Source organism: Equus asinus, chromosome 7, assembly GCF_041296235.1.
Source record: "Equus asinus isolate D_3611 breed Donkey chromosome 7, EquAss-T2T_v2, whole genome shotgun sequence".
In the NCBI taxonomy this organism is placed as follows: Eukaryota; Metazoa; Chordata; class Mammalia; order Perissodactyla; family Equidae; genus Equus; species Equus asinus.
In genome coordinates this window covers 46,299,475-46,319,550 of record NC_091796.1, presented here as the reverse complement: position 1 = coordinate 46,319,550, position 20,076 = coordinate 46,299,475, and the positions used below count along the sequence as shown (strand labels likewise).

The following is a 20,076-nucleotide window of genomic DNA, read 5'->3' as shown; positions in this document are numbered from 1 at the left end:
CTTAGAGCATACAGCCTTGGGCATGAGCACAGACACCCTGGGATCACAGATATTTTAGCAGGGGCTCTTTGTCTCTTTCTCTGATTACTCTGTTAAGCTGTCTGCATCTCCTGGTATCACACCCAGCTATTAGGCTCCACTCATAGCCTGCCTATTGCGCTATTGTTTTCAACAGTGCCATAGGGCCAAATTTGCTCCATAGTCTAATCCAATTAAATTTCGGCTCCTTTTCAGGGGTAATTTTTGAGGTCATTGTTTGAGATTTGTTCTGACCCCAGGAGTGCCCTTCTTAGTTTTCTCTTTGTCAGCTTCTCACTGGTAAACTAGAGCTAGGCCTATGGCTTAGCTTGTATCTGTCATGAAGCTACAAACTTTCTTTTAATTGTTCAATTGTATTTGAGAGTTCTCTTAGTGGTGAGCTTCTCCAGACTCTGTTTGAAATAAAGTCAGTTTCTCTGGGGACATATTTGGAGCAGGGACCAGCACTGTCACATTGCTTCTCTCTGAGTGATATCCCTGCCTTAGGAGCCAGGTACTGGGCATGGGTGGTAGCCTCTGGTCTTCTCTGCTTACCTCTCCCAGCATGAAATCTCCATCCTATGAAAGAACTAGAGGGAAGGTGATAGGGGGCCAAGTATTCTCATTGTGTCATCTCTGAGGTAGAGTCTTCCCATTTATGAGCGGGCATAGGGGAAAGAAGGCTGGAACCTCTTGGACACACTTGTCGCAAATTTGTCCTGTACAGTATGTAGCTTGGGGTGGTGGAGATGAGAAATGCTGGTGGGCTGCTTCTCCCAGGAAGATACCATAGCCCTCAGCTGGGGAGCTTGAGAGAAAGTGAGGTTCTGCATTGGCCACACTTCCTGGAGTGGAGTCTTGGTCATGCTGAGCTAAGAAGGGAGAGGGAGGGAGTGGATCGTGGTTCAGATGCCACAGATTCTTGCTGTTCTTACTGAGGGTAGTAGATCCTTTTTAATAATTGTGCAGTCTTTTTCTGTATGCCTTAGGGCAATTTCCAAAGACTTGAAATGGTTGTTTTTAAAAATAATTTCTACCAGTTCCACCTGTTATGCTGGGAAACGGGTTTGTTGAGTTCTTTATGCTGCCATTCTGGAAGTGGAACTCCAGCTATGAAGATTCTTATCTGTCCCTCCTACTGACACGGACAAGAATTTTTTTAGATTAGAAATACTGGGTTAGAGGGTATGCAAATACAAATCAATTTGGCATAATCATATAAAGTTGAATAAAGCAGTTGTACCAAATTATACTACCACTATCAAGATGTTAGAGCTCCTGTTGCTACACATTTTTCTAACACTTAATATTGTCATTGGACTTTTTAATCTTTGCCTGTCTAGGTGGATAGAAAGTGATATCTCACTGTGGTCTTAATTTACCTTTCCTGTCATTGGCATCTGTGTTTTTTTTATGCATTTTGGATGTTCGTCCTTTGAGTATATGTAAAGTAAAATGGTCTCCTATTTTGTGGTTTGTCTTTTTACCTGGTGGTTTCTTTTGCTCAACAGAAGTTCTTTTAATATAGTTGAATCTATCCAACATTACTTATTTAAGAAATCCTTCCCTATCCCAAATGCAGACAGATAATTTTCTACATTGTCTAAAAGTTTAAAAGCTTTTACTTCTTACCCTTTTATCCTTAATGGTTTTTGTGTATGGCGTGAAGTTTTTCATCTTTTCCATATAGATAACTGATTGGCCCAGCCCAAATTATTGAAGAGTCTCTCATTTTCTCACTGATCTGCGGTGGCTCTTAGGAAAATTTGATATGCCATATCTGCATGAGTCTATTTCGGGGCTCTCTGTTCTCTTCTGTTGGTCAGTTTGTATAGCTTTGTGCCCTTACCATACCATCTTACTTATTGTAGCTTTCTAAATCCTTTCGTGTCATGAAGGAAAAGTGTTTTGCCTTCTTCAGGAATATTTTGGCCATATGCTTAGACTTTTAATATTTTAAATAGTTTTAAATGAAATCATTCTTCCATATTATATAAGATAATTAGTAGGCATGGAATTCAGTATGTACTAATCACTTACTCAGAGCATTTTACAGTGTTGAAAGAAATGGGAGAAGAAAATATATGATGATTATGCTTCACTTATTAGCTAAGGTCACTTTTTTTCCCTTTTTAACTATAGGAACAGTTTTGATCAAAAGTAACAGTGGTCAGTTGATGTTGGTGTCTCCTCAGCAAGCTGTAACAAGAGCCGAGACTACAAGTAACATAACTTCAAGGCCAGCTGTACCAGCGAATACTCAAACAGTCAAAATCTGTACCATGCCGGTAATATACCTTAAAGTTCTTTTCATCTTTTTTAGTTTTCCAGCTATTATCTTCATATAAATGTGTATATTTGCCAGCAAGAAATAATTGAAGAGATGATTCTGCTCAACTTTTTGAATTAAGCTACTTTCTTTTTGAATATGTTAGTTTAATCAAGATGTTTGGTTTTGTTATTTGGTAATTGCTAAAATAAAAATTCAGTCTTCATACTCAAAGGTTTTGTAGTCCTCGAGGGAAGGTTCAAAGGGCTATTTGCATCTCTAAATGGAAAGAAAACCATTCTGCTTCAGTTTTAATTTGTGGTAAAATATTAAGACTATGATTTATAGTATTCATTTTTATTCATATCTTATAGGAATTACCTTTAAGAAATTCAGAAATCTAATATTTCATTAATTTGGCATTATTAGAATGTGATTTATTTTACAAACATGCTAATCTTTCCAGGTAACTGAAGCTTATCTTGTATGCCAGAGTTAAAAAAAATATTTTTATGGGCATCTTTCTTAGGTTAAACAGAAAATGCTGATGATTTTCTTGATGAGTCAGGTTCATCCTAATGAAATATTGCTTTGTATTCTGTGTTAATACCATCTCTGCTGGTCCCCCCCCCCCCCATTTTGTGCTCTCCTAATTTGATTCTAGGTTCTCAACCAATCATTTTCTCTATTCCTACATCTGACAATGATAGCTGCTCCTTGCCTTTCTAGTTTGCTTTAACTGCTATGGGTTGAGAAGATATGTTAGCAGATTTTGTTTATAATAAGATATTAAATAAGGATCTGTATGTTTTCTATATGAGCCAAAAAGTAAAGGTCAAGATTTTAAAGCTGAAATACTGTGGTATTTATTTGTTAAATCACTTGGCCAACTGACTAGTTAAGTTCGTAATAGTAGAGAATGTGTATAAAATGCATAAGGTTATAAAGCCACTTTTAGCAAAGAAGTTTGCTATGGTAAAGTGTTTTAATGTTTGCTGTAGTACTGATTGATTTTAAATTCCTAATGTTGATGTCTCCATATTATTTGCCCCCCAACCCCAGAATTCTAGTTCACAGTTAATCAAGAAAGTGGCAGTTGCACCTGTTAAAAAATTGACACAAATAGCAACTACTGTAGTAACCACTGTTCCGAAGCCTTCCTCAGTACAAGTAAGTTGTGACTGACCTGGGGCCATGTGTGCACTGGTTATTCTCTCATCTTTCTTTATTATTTAACCCTTTCATGCCGGATGTGTAAGTTGCTGACTGTGACATTGAAGAGAGCATTTCAGTGATATATGATGACTCTTACCAAACTGAGAACTGTTGGAGGTATGGGAAACAGATAAACATGGTGTAAATTCTTGGGGTACCAGTTTTACTTACATATGTTAAAATGATACGCAGTGCGTCTAATAGCCATGTGTTGCAATGTCTAGAAGCAGGAGCTGGGACAGAATTTTGGTGTATGGGATATTTATTAGGGATCCATACCTGTGGAAGGGAAGGAGAGTAAGTAAGAGTTTGCACTAGTAAACTAAGTAAGAGTAGTAAGTAAGTAAGAGTAGGCCCAGTAAAGACTGAGCCAATCTGATGGACAACTTTGGAACAAATATGCTCTGTCAGAGTTGTCCCACTGTGTGCCAACATAATCAGTCTGGCCTTAATTCCTCCTCTGTGGTCAGGGGTTGGATGTGGACTCCCCAGAGAGAGCTGTGCTCTTGGGCAAGGTAATTCTCTGCAGCTGAGGCAAATCCTGAAGGAACTGACAACTGGAGGCTAAGAGCACTGCCAACAGCTAAGACAACACAAATCTCTCCTTGTGATGGTATATCACAGTCTCCTCCTTGCATCATTGGGATCTACTTCCTCCTACATGTTGGAGACCAGCTGTTCTGGGATTCCAGTGGGTTTCTTCCTTGGGGAAACAAAGAAGAGAAGGTTAGTAGGATGAACTACAGTCCCCCCTGCTGCAGCTGATACTCATCATCTTGCTCCTCCACTATCCATTCTAGATTCTCCTCACCCTCAACTACCAACTCTACTGGTCTTGGTAGCTTAACTGGTAGGGTGACCAGACCTTCATCCTTGAGGGATCTGAGGTCCTAATCACCATGCCCTTTTGAGTCAAGAGTTGCTATACTTGTCTATGTATCATCACAATTGGGAAAGAAAATATGAAGAGACACTTAAAAGTGGATCACCTGGATTTATCATATATACTCCTCTTGGCCTCCATTTTGTAATAGCAACCTACCAGTTCCAGAGGTCAGGTCAATTACCTCTGTCTTGATAATGACCCTTCTCTTTACTGCTGGTCTCTGGACACAAGGAACCTGAAGTGCCCAGGAGGCAGCTATAGGGTCTAGTTTATAGGGACTCTTGCTCTGTCCTTTGGTGAAAGTGTGCCCTCTGTGGGCAGAAGTGGGAAGCACAGTCTCCCAGTGGGTCTTTGGGAGTGATGGTTAAGTGGATTCATTTATCCTTTTACAGCTTGATTCCTTTGTTCTTTGTGTATTTGTCCCATCTGGGACATAGTACCATAGTAGAAGTTTTTGCTTCAGTGAGTACATTGAGTCTTAGAAGATGGAGGATGGAATTCCATCTTCCTTGAGCGTTGCCTCTGAGTTTGCCCTTCCCCTGTGCCTTCTTCAGGCTTCCCAATACTTTACTAGGCCGGTAGCTTCTGGGTCATGCTGTATGTGATACAATCAGTGGATCCTATGGTCATGGGACTACTGTCACACTTCCTTTGCTATATAGAGGGTGCATCTTCTTAGAGCATGTTATGTGAAATCCCATGCTGGTAGTTCAAACTCTCTCTTGGTGTTTGAAAACTTATTTAACCACATTGCTCCCATTCTTTTCCTCTAACAGTGATAATGAGCAGTGAATCTGATTTTAAACATAGGGGTTTTTTTTCTATTAATGGCTACCATTTATTGAGCACTTAATGTGTTTGACGCTTTTTAGGGACTTTACATCTATCATCTCATTTTATCCTTGTGACTAGTCTATAAGGAAGTATTATCTCCATTTTATATGTGTGAAAACCAGTTTTGAGAGGTTAAGAAACTTGGATGATTTATGTTATATGTGGCAAAGGGGGATTTTGAGCCAAGGTCTCTGTCTGATTCCAGAAACTCTGTTCTTAATAACCTTTGTACTGATTATCTCAAACTCTAGTTGTTGTTTTCCCTTAGGATAAATTCTAAGGAGATTATTGGGCCAAAGGGTATGAATTTAGGCCTACTGATACCTACTGTTGTGTTGTAAGAAATATTCCTTAAAATGGGGTTTTTTGATGATCAGTAAGATGTGGACACAGAATAATTAAAGGCATATTAAAGTGAAAGATTTATTGTACTCACATATCCTAGAAGAGGGAGGCAGGGCACACCATACAGGGGGCCATCAGGAAGAGTACCCAGGGAGCAGGCTTAGCCAGACAGGTGGGGAGCTGAGAGAGAGGGAGGCGCTGGGGCAAGTACCTTTATTGGGCGTCAGTGTGGAGTACACAAGCAGAAGATTTGAGTGGATTTCGTTGGTGTCTTTGAATGTCACAAGGTCATAGTCAGGGGAGGGCAGGAAGGAGAATTTGTGGCAGGAACCAACCCTACCACACTGTAGTCATGGTCACCTGGAAGGGGTGCTCACAGCCTCTTTGTGGGATGTTGAGGCATGAGGAAAATATGAAGTTGTAAGAATTTACAATATAATTATATGATTTTATGAAAAGTTTTCATCATTTTAGCAGTACTTTGAGGATATCAATTTTTTCATTTTCTCTATTTCTTAAAGATTTAGCATATACAGTTATTCTAAACTGGTATGTCTGGGTTGGTTCTTTTCCTTGGATTATTTTTCCATATAAATCACTACCGTTGATATTTCCATGTGGATTGTTTATAACTTCCGAATTTAGGTCGATGCATATTTTAAGCTGGTTTGCTCCTCCGTGGTCAGCTAAGGCAGTAGAAATGATCAGACAATGAAGTTAAAGAATAATATCTGTGTCCATTTTAAGGGGTAAGGCATCTCAGTTTTAAGCATTTCTTGGAAATAAGGAGCTAGAACCTGGAAATTGGAGAAAATATAATTCTTTGTATTTGACTATAAAGGCAAATGTTTGTGCTAAGAAATTTTGAAGGTGCAACATGGTCTGGTCTAGTAAACATAACAGAAGAACTAATTTGAAATCCTTGTTCAGTTTTATATTGTATTTAATGATGAAGATATAGCTTGACCCATTGTTAGGATGGAATCTAATGGGGCAAATGGTTGGATTTAGAATTAGTATTTCTAATTAAATATGGAAAAATGCAAAGTGATTGTTCTTTCAGACAGTTATGGAAAATGACCCTCCTTGAAATGCAGTTTAGTCTGCTAACTTTGCATACAACTCATTTTATTGGCTCTGTGTGTAACTGATTTTCACAGATATATTTCGCACACACCCCAGCTCTTTCTGTTCTGTCCCACAGACGTACCTAATCAGTGCCAGTGCAGCCTTGCAAAGTGTGGAAGTACCATTGGCTGGTCTAGAATATTGAATCTAAGCCAGAGTTATGATTGAGTTTAAGATGGTCCATCCATTACTACAATGGGATTACATAGATAAAGACCAGATTATGTACCTCTCCATGCCTTTTAAGAAGTGGGATTGGCATGCAAGGTGCATGTATCTGCTAAGGTACACGTAGTGGGTATATTAGAAAGAGTTGTGAAGGACAGATTTTGCACTAGAGACAGAGTAAAACATTGACAAGGAAAGTAGAAATACCATAAGTGCTCCCTCTACTCACAAAAATAGAATACTTTTCCTGAGTTCACATTTCATTGGGCCCTATTTTGCTTCATAAGAGAGAGGAACAGTACTTCCCTGAGGAGCTCTTTCCATGAGTCCTGAAAGGGAATCAAAACCACCAGCTAAAAGTCCCAGATTAGACTTTCTTAAATAGAGTAGTTACAAAGAGTTAATGGCTGAGTATAAAATAGACTCATTGAAGAAAGAATATTTATTTACTGTACATAGCCTTAGAAATTTTGTTAAGAAATCTCCAGAAGGATTCAGGGGAAAGTGCACAGTACTTGTCCTTGGGGAGCAGGACTAAGGATAGGAATTGGGGGAGGCTTTATTTCATGACTGCCTTTAAGATCTGTTTATATTTAATAAAATGGTAGTAGTTTAGCTGCAATTTTTTATTTTACCTTTTTTGCTTAAAATTTCATTATTAGTTCTAGTCTTCATCATTAACCAGTGTTTTTCATTTCATTCCCGTTTTTACCCTCAAAACATTCTTGTTTAACATAGTCCAGTCTTTCTAAAGTGGGAAATTTTGGTATACATTCAAATTCACCTGTCTTGACTGTTACAGAAGGAAATTTTCTTGAAGGTGATAGCAACTTGAGCTTTTTGCGTTGTGTGCCTATAGAACACAAGCATTTAAATTAAAACGATGGTGCAGGGTTTAGTTTTCTGTGTGAGTTGTAAATACTATTCTCTCCGCTACTCCCTAATTTTGCTCATGTTCTGTAACTTAGTGTTTGTCTTTAAAATAAGATTGGATAAGATTGTTGCTTTATCTCAATATGGTTGTCTCAATTAGTACCCACTTGTGATTTCTTGTATTAAACTTTTTGTCCTGTAGGTGGTGCTATAATCACACCTTATTTCAATAGAGAGCGGAAGAAACAACCAAGATCTTTTTAGTCTGAAAATAAGATACGTTTTGTAAAATTGATTATGCTTACTCTCATAGTCTATGTAAAAGCAGCTTAGATTGAATATAAGATAATCAGTAGATCTCTTTACTTTTTACTTAAGAAAAGGCAGAAAATTACAGAACAGGAAATTCTATATTTTCCTATAAAGTCTTGCTATTTCAAATCCTTTTTGGAGAAGTGTTAATAATATTTTTTTGAAGACTCTGTGCCTGGCACTGTTTTTCACAAACAACCCTAGCATAGTAGATACCATTGCTATCCTTGTTTTTTATAGACAGGAATCAGAGGCTTAGCAGTATTAAGTAACTTGCCTGGAGTCAACACTCAGTTGGTGTCAATGAAAAGTAGGTAGGTTGGTGAGAATGAAATCCAGGTCTATTAGAGTCCAGAGCTCTTACAACTGTGTTACATTGCCCTGGACTAGTGGAGCATAACATAAAAGCAAAGATGTCAAGAGCCATTTGTAGGTATTAAATGAGGCACCCACTATGATGCATATCATAGTAGTATGTATCTAAATGTGTGCTACTTCTAATTTCAGTCTGTGACTGTGCCAACCAATGTTGTCACAGTTACCCCTGTAAAGCCGTTGAATACTGTAACTACCCTGAAGCCTTCAAGTGTGGGAGCATCACCTGCCCCCTCAAATGAGCCCAGCCTCAAAGCAGAGAACTCAGCAGCTGCTCAGACTGATCTTTCTCCGGTAAGTTCTCACACCTTACGTAAATACAACTGTTTACAAATGTTCTTGAGTTCTGACTCCTAGCTAACATTCATGAGTGTTTGTTTATATTTCTGTATTCAGACAATGCTAGAAAATGTGAAGAAATGTAAGAACTTCCTTGCAATGTTAATAAAACTGGCATGTAGTGGATCACAGTCCCCAGAAATGGGGCAGAATGTGAAGAAGCTGGTGGAACAACTTTTGGTAAGTTAGTACTATAAAATCTGGCAAGTTCTGTAGGAATCTATAGAACGTATTTTAAATGAGAAATAAATATTTAAAAATACTGTTTATTTTAAATGAATTTTTTAATAAACTTTGCTTTTGCTTCTTGAAAGCTTTGTAATGATTATAAATCTTAGACAAGTAAATCTATTATATATTACTTTCTGTATGCCAGTCCTGCTTCCTTTAGCCTAAAATGGGCCATGGCGAGAATGTTGACCATTTGGTCAAACAAAAAGTCGTTATTAGAATTGCCAGTGACAGAAAGCCAGGCTATCAACAAATAATGAAATTCAGTTCTGTATGTCCAGACAACAAACTTTGGGACCTGTGGAATTAAGTTGACCTTCTTAGGTCTCAGTTTCCTTTTCTATAAGATGAGAGGAGTAAATGTTATGATCTTTGAGGTTTATGTAAGGGCCAAGATACTGTGTCTTTTAGCTACAAAATTACACATCCTTCGTTTCTTATATCCTCTTTCAGGTAAAATGCTTACATACATTAAAGCGGATGAAGGTGGAAATTAGCAAATATTGATGTTATATGCTTAAGAAATATGAGTATGTAACAGACAAATATAATTTGGGATTTTTTAAATTACCTAAATCTACAGATTTTTCTAACCATGTAGTTAGAATTTTTGTGTATTTTTCGTATAAAAAACTTTTCTCAGCAGGAAATGTTTATACTTCAAATATTCTACAGGAAAACAAGCATACTTTGTAAATATTAAAATTCTTTGCTACTGTTTTTCATGCTGCCTCTAATTTGTTAGAAATAGAGCATAATTGAAATGGTGGGAAAACTACTTTAGATATTTAAAATTATAAGTCATGTAAATAGGTTTTTAATTTAACTTTTGAGCATCTCTTTTAAAGCAAACATTGAGCTTTTGATCTTCCATTTTCAAAGTATACTAGCTTCAAGGTATACTAGTTTTGAAAGGGGATCTCGTGGCTTGTTTCTCTGAGGTGGAATACTCTAAATGGAGAGGCATGATGAAAAGGAACATGTATCCAGTAAAACATTTAAAAATTTCCAAGTACAAAGAATTTGTGTAAATTTTCTGGACAGCTAGGAGCAGTCAAGAATTAAAGAAATATACTTTCTAGCTTAAGATCTGTTTAGAACAGCTCAGACGTTTTGGTCATAGGATACCTTTATATTCTTAAAAATTGAGGATTCCCAAAGGCATTTTGCTTTTGTGGAGTCAGGATTAAAATTGAGACATTTAAAAGAAAAATTTCAGGTGCTGGCCCCATGGCCGAGTTGTTAAGTTCCATTGTTCCACTTCGGCCGCCCAGGGTTTCACGGTTCGAATCCTGGGCACGGACATGGCACCGCTTATCAAGCCATGCTGAGGCAGCGTCCCACATGCCACAACTAGAAGGACCCACAACTAAAATATGCAACTATGTACTGGGGGAATTTGGGGAGAAAAAAGCAGCAGAAAAAAAAATAGGCAATACCTGTTAGCTCAGATGCCAATCTTTAAAAATAAATTAAATAAAAAGAAAAGAAAAATTTTATTTATTAATTTATTTAAAAATAACAATAAGGGGCCAGCCCTGTGGCTGAGTGGTTAAGTTCGCGCACTCCGCTGTGGTGGCCCAGGGTTTCCCTGGTTTGGATCCTGGGCACAGACATGGCACCGCTCATCAGGCCACACTGAGGTGGCATCCCATATGCCACAACTAAAAGGACCCACAACTAAAAATACACAACTATGTACCAGGGGGCTTTGGGAGAAAAAGGAAAAATTAAAAAAAGAAAAAAAATTATAAAAAGAATAAAAATAACAATAAACCCATTACATGTTAACATTAATATTTACACCCTTATCTGAGGGGGGTGCATTCCAAGAGGCCCAGTGGATGCCTGAAACTGCAAATAGTAACGAACCCTGCGTATACTACATATATATATAGGAAATATACATAGATATTTGAGGTGCGACAACAAAACTAGCACGAATTTCTTTCTTCTTCATAATTTCATGGACAGAAGATTCATTCTTACCATCAGTCTTGGCAACCTCAGCATACAATTTTTTTCTTTCCTCATTAAGTCGAGAACTTTCACCCTTTCACCTAAAGGAAGCATTTTACGTCTTCTCTTTGGCATATCTGAATTGCCAGCGTCACTACTCTTGCGCTTTGGGACCATTATTAAGCAAAATAACGGTTACTTGAACACAAGCACTGTGATACTGCAACAGTTGATCTGATAACCTAGTCGACTACTAAGTGACTAATGGGGCAGATAGCATATATGCCATGAATATGCTGGACAAAGGGATGATTCACGTCCCAGGTGGGACAGAGCAGGACAGCACGAGATTTCATCATGCTACTCAGAGCAGCATGCAATTTCAAACTTAGGAACTGTTATTTTCTGTATTTGCCATTTAATGTTTTCAGACCATGGTTGATGGCGGGTAACTGAAACTACAGAAAGTGAAGCCACGGATGGTTGGGGGGACGACTATAAATGATGAAAACCGTAGTTTCCAAAATCAAAACAGTTGAGTGAGAAAAGTGGCATTGCTTTACATTTTTGCAAATTCCTTTAATATCTGACTTAATAAAAGACAGCTGGATTCTCATATCTGCTTCTGTATTTAATCTTGTTTTGTGATGTGTTATTTTGGTTAAAGTATTTGCAGAATATCTGGCCTCATGTAGAGAAGTGGTTGGAAAAGTGAATATTTTAAGAGCTTTTCTCCACATCATTGTGGATAGTCTTTAGAGTTCACTGGTTTATCTTGCACTCTGAATGGATCTTTTACCCATATATGATTTTGGTAACAGCAAGCATTTGGTCGTTTGGAAAATATTGGTTCACTGAGTTGTACAGATCTTCTAAATGTTGACAGATTTGTTGTTTAAGATATCAAAAAAATCATACTTGTAATCTCATCAACAGTCTCATCAAAAAATTATTTAATTACTGGTGAGCTATCAAGTTCAGGATTGTGGTTACAAATTTTCTAAAATTCTAATTTTGGGTTGAGAGCTCTAATTTTTATCATTAGCAACAAATACCGTCAGTTGTTTTCCTTACAGAGACGGGCTCTTTTTTTTGACTTTTTTGAATAAATGTCTATCAAATACCCAAGTCTGAATAACCACAGTTGGTTTGACATTGTTTCCAATAAATGAGAAAATGGAGTTAGTTCAGCTAGCAGCTCAATCTCACAGTGCTTTTCCTTGAGCCTCTTACTTTGGTCTGCAGCAGAAATGCTCTGTGTGCTTCCCATTTTGTTACACACAATATTAAAAAGATGTCTTCTGAAGGGTTGAAATTTTGAGGACATTTTAAAGTGAAACTGACTCTTTTTGGTCTTTTACCACAAGTACACAGCAATATAGGGTATGATGACATCTCTTTCAGTTTGTTGCCATTGCCTTTCTTGCCAGCAGTTTGACCCACTGCTGCTTTTGTACCATCAGTGTAAATCTCAGCACAGTGAAAAGGACCAAAAAAATTAGTATTAATGTGAAAATCATTAGACCTTTCTGAGGAGGTTTATGACTCCTGACGTTCTTAGGAGTGTAAGCTGTATGGAAGGTTCCTAAGTCCTTTGGAACAATTGTATACCTGTTATTATTGGCCTTGCAATAGCATTCTAAAAATACAATCTTACTTTGGTTAAGGTGATTTAAAAATTTAAAAAGCAGAAGAAAAAAACCCAAAGCCTCCAAACCAAATAACTTCTTATTCCCTACCTTAAGAAGTTTAAGACTCCTCTGTCTTCACTTCTTTATTGTTAACAGTAATACTATAATACCATCTATAGCTGTATTCAGCCAGCCAGCTCTTCTCTCACTTTACTTACTGGGATCTTAAAAAAAATCACCCTTAGCAGCCAGTCCTTAGCGGCAAGGGGTTGAGTTTGGCATGCTCCGCTTCAGTGGCCTGGGTTCATAGGTTCAGATCCTAGGTGCAGACCTACACCACTCATCAGCTGTGCTGTGGTGGCGACCCACATACCAAATAGAGGAAGATTGGCACAGATGTTTGCTCAGGGTGAATCTTCCTCAGCAAAAAATAAAAATAAAATTCCTTTCATTCTGTATAAACAAAACATCTCTATTACTTGTTTATTCATTTCACAAGTGACATGAAAAAAATGCCCCATTTAATGATGGACTTTATCACTATTCAAAGCTTGTTATGTCTACAATCATGAATTACACCCATTTCCTCTTTTAAAATATTTGTAGAACTAAAAGTGTTCTTCTTTCTCCCATTCCTCAGGATGGAAAAATTGAAGCAGAGGAATTTACTAGACAACTGTATGTTGAACTCAAGTCTTCACCGCAGCCTCACCTAGTTCCTTTTCTTAAGGTAGAGTTGTGTGTTACTTTGAAGAAATTGTTTGGATTAGATTACTTTAAAATAATTTAAAGCCTGAATATTCAGTATAACAATGATTTAATGTGAATGTACTCACAGTGTAGGAGAAACCTCTCAGTGTTTTTGTAATCTGTAGAGCACATGCATAGTCCATGTTCTTTGGATTGGAACACATTGGGAAACCAGAAGTAACATCTCATTCATGAACATAAGTTAATGATTATATTGTTTAATGCTTGCATCCTCAAAGATTCTTGACTTTAAAAAAAAACAGGGCCTTCTGCTTTGTTCTAATGACTCATATTCTCTTAGAAGTAATAAACCACATTGTGCCAAATTTAGTGGGAAAGCTGTTAATTTTAAAAATTATATTGTTAGGCATATGCTTCTCTAGGATTTATTGAATTAAATAGAATTTTGATGGAGAACAATAACTTTGATAACAAGAGTTTGGTTTGACAGACTGAAAAAATATATTCCTTTTGGATAATCAGAAGCTGAAAAGGAATCAAATTAAAATTTATAATATCTTTTAAGACATGAGCCTATAGGGAACAAAAGACTCATCCCATACATGCTGAAATAATGGGATGAGGAGTTGGCCCTTAGAAAAAGTTAACTGAATTGTCTAGGGAGGATGACAGAGGGTTCCTAGTGGAAGACTCCTTTTGGTTGCCTCATGAAAGAAGAGTGAGAAGGGAGATGAGGCACTGCATTTTCAGAAGGATATTAAAATAGTGGAAACTGTCCTTAGGAAGGAGACCATGTTGCTTAGGAGGGTGCCAGTCATGTGCTATGAAGTGTGGCTAAAGAAACTGAGAATCTTTTCGCTAGAGAAGACTTGGTTTGCAGAATTTAAGGTTGAAGGGTCAGCACAATCAATACCTAATATCAAATGATGAGTGCCCTGTTTTCAGATGACCCTCTTGAGTGAGAAGTTAGAGGAACTTCTTCCTTAGATCCCTTTCATTGCCAAGGTTCTGTGAGCTGTAGGTGCCCTACATGACATTGACAACTCTTTTCAATTTGTCTATATTTCATATTCACCGTGGAGGAGGAGGGAAATTAGTTAAGCACCTACTTTGTGACTGATGCTTTGCTAGATACTTTACTTTTAATTTGCATTGTTTGCACTTAATTTTCATATCAGTCTTTTGAGAATAGGTGCTAGATAGTCTGGTATTTTCTATTTTGGAGATGAGAAAACCATTTAAATTGATTCACTTTTGATCAAACTCAAAGGTCCAGAATTTAGCCGATCTGACTCTGCTTGCTAGGTAAAACTACCTTTAAGTTACCAAATATTACCATGAAGTGTTTGCACTTTGTGTCTGTTTTCTCAGGACCTATTGAGCCTTATGCGTTTTTTCTTGAGAATTTTTTTTTCCTCATCCTTGAGAGTTTTGGGGGGTTGGATGTTGCATGGAGATGAGAGATTCAGCATTTAAACTTAATTCTGGCTAGGTGATCAAGACATAATTTACCTATATGTTTTTTCTTGTTGTCTCTTTAAGTCTTATTACGTTAACGTTTCTTTCCAATTGTGTTTTTCTCAGGATCCCCTCATCTTACGTTTCTAGCTTAAATTTAATTAAATTGCGTCATTCATATACTTCCAAAGCAGCTTGTTTTCTACCGTTTTTAAAGTTTGGAAAAAGATTATGAGATTTTCTGCTTCTTATTTTCCTTTGTTACTGTTTATATATATACTTGGAAACCTCTTCAGATAATAATTTCCTCAATTTGTTTTAAACCAAAAACGTAAAGGAAGTAACTAAGAGGAAGAGAAGAGGAGCAATAGTTCTCATTTCTTCTTAAAAAAAGGCAGTCTGAATTTAAGTGTCAAAACAAGGACATTTTCCAAAACAGCCCATGAACTTGCCAAAAAATAACCTACTGTCGACTTTTCCAATTTTTTTCTTACTCAAAAACAAAACCCACAAAAACCCTACAGATGAAAAGGCAGAACTTTCTGCTTTTTAGTTTGAACTGTCTTTATTCTCTCAGCAAGATACAAAGATAGATACCAACTTAAAATCTAGTCAAAATATTCTGGCTCAGTGAAGGAAGTTGAACGTGTTTGTGTTAGTTTTATTTTGATGTAAAGACTATTTCTATTCAGAGTGTGAAAGTTAATAAAAACTTTTTTGTAGATTCTGCTGCTGTATAAACAACCTTAAAGATACTGAAGTTATTAGTGATCAATTATGGAATTTAGATGTGATACACTGTTTTCTTTTACCAGGTTGATATTGAAGTACACAAAATAAGTTTAATACTGGGACATAATAATTTTGTATTGAAAAAAAAGCACTTCTGGGCTTTAAATTGATTGTATCCTGGATATTGACAGGGTATATGTGTAAAATCAGATTTCCTCAACTGAAACACTTGATATACTTTTGATTTATTTTATGCTCCAAAGATATGAAATACAAAGTACTTCTGTTTTACTAGTAGCTAGTTTGTTTAGTTATCAGTGTTTTTTTTCCCCGTTTCTAGAAAAGTGTGATTGCCTTACGACAACTCATGCCTAACTCCCAGAGCTTTATTCAGCAGTGTGTTGAGCAGACTTCTAGCGAGATAATCATTGCTACCTGTACTGCAACAGTAACAGCTTCTCCTGTGGTGACAACGACAGTTTCCTCAATCCAGCCTGAAAAGCCTATCATTGTTTCTGGAGCAACAACACCCAGAACTGTGTCAGTGCAAACTCTGAATCCACTTGCTGGTCCAGGGGCAGCAAAAACTGGAGTTGTGACACTTCATTCTGTGGGCTCAGCTGCTGGGCCAGGAGGAGCAACAGCTGGAACTGTTTTGCTTCAGACTCCAAAACCGCTTGTGACGTCGATCCAAAACACAGTGACAGCAGTCTCCCTTCAACCCGAAAAGCCAGTTGTCTCTGGGGCAGCAGTAACGCTGGCCCTTCCATCAGTAACTTTTGGAGAAACTTCAGCTGCAGCTATTTGTCTTCCGTCTGTGAAACCTGTTGTTACTTCTGCTGGGACCACATCAGACAAGCCTGTCCTTGGTGCGCCAGTCCAGATCAAACTTGCACAGCCGGGCCCCATCCTTTCACAACCAGCTGGTATTCCACAGGCAGTGAAAGTCAAACAACTAGTGAGTAACATTTCATTTCTTCCTCAATTTCTTATTTTGAAAATTTCAGACATTGAGAAAACGGGCAAGACGAGTAAAAGGAGCCCCTGTGCGCCCTTGACCGAGTTTGGCCATTTGTCATTTTACCACATTGCCTTGCCTCTCCCTCTCTGTTCACATTCACAAACACACACAAACAGTTGTTTCCTGAACCATTTCGGAGTTGGTTGTAGAAATTGTGACATTGCATCCCTAAGTACTGTGTATCTCTTAAGGAAAAGGATGTTTTTTTCTAACATCCTTTTACTGCAACATACTTATTATTGCTCATGGGAAGTTAATGTTGGTACAATATTTCCCCAGTTGTCTCAGCAATGTCCTTTATAGCTATTTTTTTCTGATGTTGTTTCTAATAAAGAATTGCGTATTACATTTACTTGTCGTTTCTCTTTAGGGTCCTTTAATCTGGAACAGTTCCCCAGCCTTTTATGGTTGCTCATTATGCTGTAATATTTTAAGTGCCCAGCCTAGCTGTTTTGCAGAGTGTCCTTTACTTTGTTTTGTCTGATTGTTTCCTCAAGATTAGATTTAGATTAAATATTTTTGGCCCGGGTTATTACATAGGTGATATTATGATAACATTTCTTTAAAAAAATGTGCTGAGGGAAGAGGGAGACAGTAAGGAGAGCAGATGAGTAAGAAGTTGTGTCTTTTCCTAAACTCCGGTATGTTGGGAGGTTCTTGGGTGAAAAGAAATCTTAGCTGTTTATCGATTAGGGTTTAAGACGTTCTACTTTATTCAAGACAAGACAAGTTTTATCAGAAGACTATGAAAGTATTGTTAACCTGTGGGAGATAGTACATGGTGAATTAATTAAAAATCATGTTTTTTTAGTAAAGTTCTCCCCTATCTTATACTATAAGAGAGCTGACAGTTGTTTTGATTTTTGATGATTGCCCTTGTTCTCTTTTGTAAAGCCTTCATTTTAAAAGCTGTGTTTTGAATCTTTTGGTTTTAATTTATTCTGCTTCTTTGAATAGTAAAATCTAGGTAAAATTACCAGCCTTGTTTGTGTGATCAGAAAAAGGTTAGTATCTGTGGTTGATGGTCTTTGAGGCAGAAGGCAGCTTTGGGCGTAGAATGAAAGGGTCAGATCAGTTTGGACAGTAGTCAACCCTAACAGGGAGGAAGTAATAGTCATTTCCTGGGTGCTAATCTTTTTTCATCCCCTCCTACTCTGAGTCTGATTTTCAAGTGGAGAAATGTACCTGCCTCCCAAAGCTTCTCTAGGGTGTCTGAGTTTAATCTCAGAGATGAAACCTTTTTAGAAGCAGTGATTCCTAAACAGTGGCCTGAACAGCCAGTTTTGGGAACCACCGGAACAGAGTAATTGCCCCAAGGAAAGGCCTCTTTTTGGTAGCACTGAACAGAATTGAAATCCTCTTCATGGGTCACAGCTGATTGTTGAATCAGTGCTAATCTTTATTGAACATCTGCAGTGCATCAGTCCCTGATGTGAAATAATACTTTATAGCTACATAGAGTTTTAAAAGCATGTCATGTATGCACTATGGATTTTAAAATAATTTTATGATGAAGAAAAGGCCAGGAAAAAACTAAGAATCTGGAACTTTTAAGTGACCTATCAGCTGGCACGCAACGTGTAGTGGATCTCAGACTAGAACCTGGGGTGTTTGCCATTAGGTTATGGTGCTCGTGGCAAGAACTTAGAGGTTTCTGCAGCATCCTAAAATAGAAAACTCTGTGGTAAGAATATCTTGACAGCATTTACATTTTGTAGGTGTGACTTATTATACATTAAAAACAATTTCAGTCAAGAAAAAAGTGTAACAGAAAGTCCAATAGTCAATTTTAGGGTTTTTTTTTAACTTCCTTAAAAGAATGTGTATAATTTTCCTTGTGAATCCTGCTTGCTTGTTTGGCCTTTGTTTCAATTTTAATCAACAGATTTGACATCAGTATTCATACGTTTTTATTTAAAATGGCAAAAATCAGGGCAGCTAGACAGTGAAGATGCATTGCAATCTGTTTTACAACGGATTTTTACCTGGTGCACAAAACAACATAAGCCATTCTGTATGGTAATACCACAGAGAGGATTGAACTAGAATATTCTTGCAAATCAACTAATTTAGAAAATTAATATTACTCAAGTTTGAATTAGTATTACTGAAGTAATTTAAGAATATCATCCCTGAGTCTGTTATAAACTATACTCCAATTTAATCCTAGGTCTAAGTGAGAAGGAAAACACTCAGGGTGCTAGAAACCTAAGAAAGTATTCAATGCAGCTTACAAGAAATATGGCAAATAATCATTTAAAATATGAGAATTGCCACACTGGATCAAATCTATGGTCCATGCAACTCAGGATGCAGTCTCCAGAAATGATCTGAAGAATGCAACTATGGCTATCTTGTTCAATGTTAGGTTTAAAATTTGTGTAATGTATTTTCCTTAATAATTAATCATGAATTTAAAGATTCACTCTTAATACTTTATCTGTTTGGTAAGGGTACGTTAGAATTTCTGGAAAATAAACTATTTAGAGATAATATTTACATATGTTGTGTATGTATGTGTCTTTTTGTATTATTCAAGAAAATGTTTTATTATAGAAATTTTCAAAATAGCAAAGTTGAGGTTTATTTATAGTGAACACCCATATAGCAAACACCTGGATTCTACTATTGACACATTACTGTACTTGATATCATGTATTTATCCAGCCATCAGTCATCTTAATTTTTTGATCCATTTCAGACTTCTTCCTAAATAAACATGCATATCATTAACTACAGTTCAATATTTGTTTACTCTTTTTTTCCTTTTAGCTAAAATTTACCTATAATGACATGTACAAGTTTTAAATGTATCATTGGATAATTTTTAATAGTTAGTGCCTCCCCGTCAAGATAGCGTTACCATCACCTTGAAGTTCCCTCATGGCCTTTCCCAGTAACTCCCCACCCCCAATCCCCCAGAAGCAACAACTCTTCTGATAATTCTCTACCATAGATTAGTTTTGCTTGTTTTAGAACACCATATAAATCAAATCATAGAATAAGCACATTTGAATTTTTTTAACAGAAATTTGTAGTTTCTTGATTTGAAGCAGGCATTTACTGATTCCTATAAAAGCCTGGTAACAAAGAATTCATTTGAGCAAATCTTTTTTTTTTTAAGGAAGATTAACCCTGAGCTAACATCTGCTGCCAATTCACCTCTATTTGCTGAGGAAGATTGGCCCTGAGCTAACATCTGTGCCCATCTTCCTCCATTTTATATCTGGTATGCCTGCCACAGCACGACCTGATGAGCGGTGTGTAGGTCCATGCCTGGGATCTGAACTGGCGAACCCTGGGCCACCGAAGCAGAGGATGTGAACTTAACTGCTGCGCCACAGGGCTGACCCCTTGAGCAAATTTTTTAAAGTGTTTAGAAGGCCCTTTAAATTAAAGAAACAGCATATTCTGAGGTTTACCAAGGTTGAGTTTTAATCTAGATTGAGCATGGCAAGTAAATGTCAACTCCCATTGTAGGATTTTACTAGAGCTCTGTGTTAAAGATTCTAATGCTGGATGTGGGTATATAGAAGTGCTGACATTTAGTGGTATGTGACACTGTCCCAGA

At 37.2% G+C, this 20,076-nt stretch overlaps 1 protein-coding gene across 2 annotated transcripts in view; it reads left to right on the top strand.

Moving 5' to 3' along the window:
* Positions 1-20,076, top strand: part of TAF4B (TATA-box binding protein associated factor 4b) — a 134,760-nt gene that overhangs the window by 12,324 nt on the left and 102,360 nt on the right. For both annotated transcript variants that reach the window (XM_014828393.3, XM_070513280.1), the window contains 6 exons: positions 2,161-2,306; positions 3,350-3,457; positions 8,556-8,717; positions 8,820-8,942; positions 13,224-13,313; positions 15,825-16,442. In XM_014828393.3, coding sequence (XP_014683879.2) covers positions 2,161-2,306; positions 3,350-3,457; positions 8,556-8,717; positions 8,820-8,942; positions 13,224-13,313; positions 15,825-16,442 — 1,247 coding nt within the window. The remainder of the gene's footprint in view (positions 1-2,160; positions 2,307-3,349; positions 3,458-8,555; positions 8,718-8,819; positions 8,943-13,223; positions 13,314-15,824; positions 16,443-20,076) is intronic.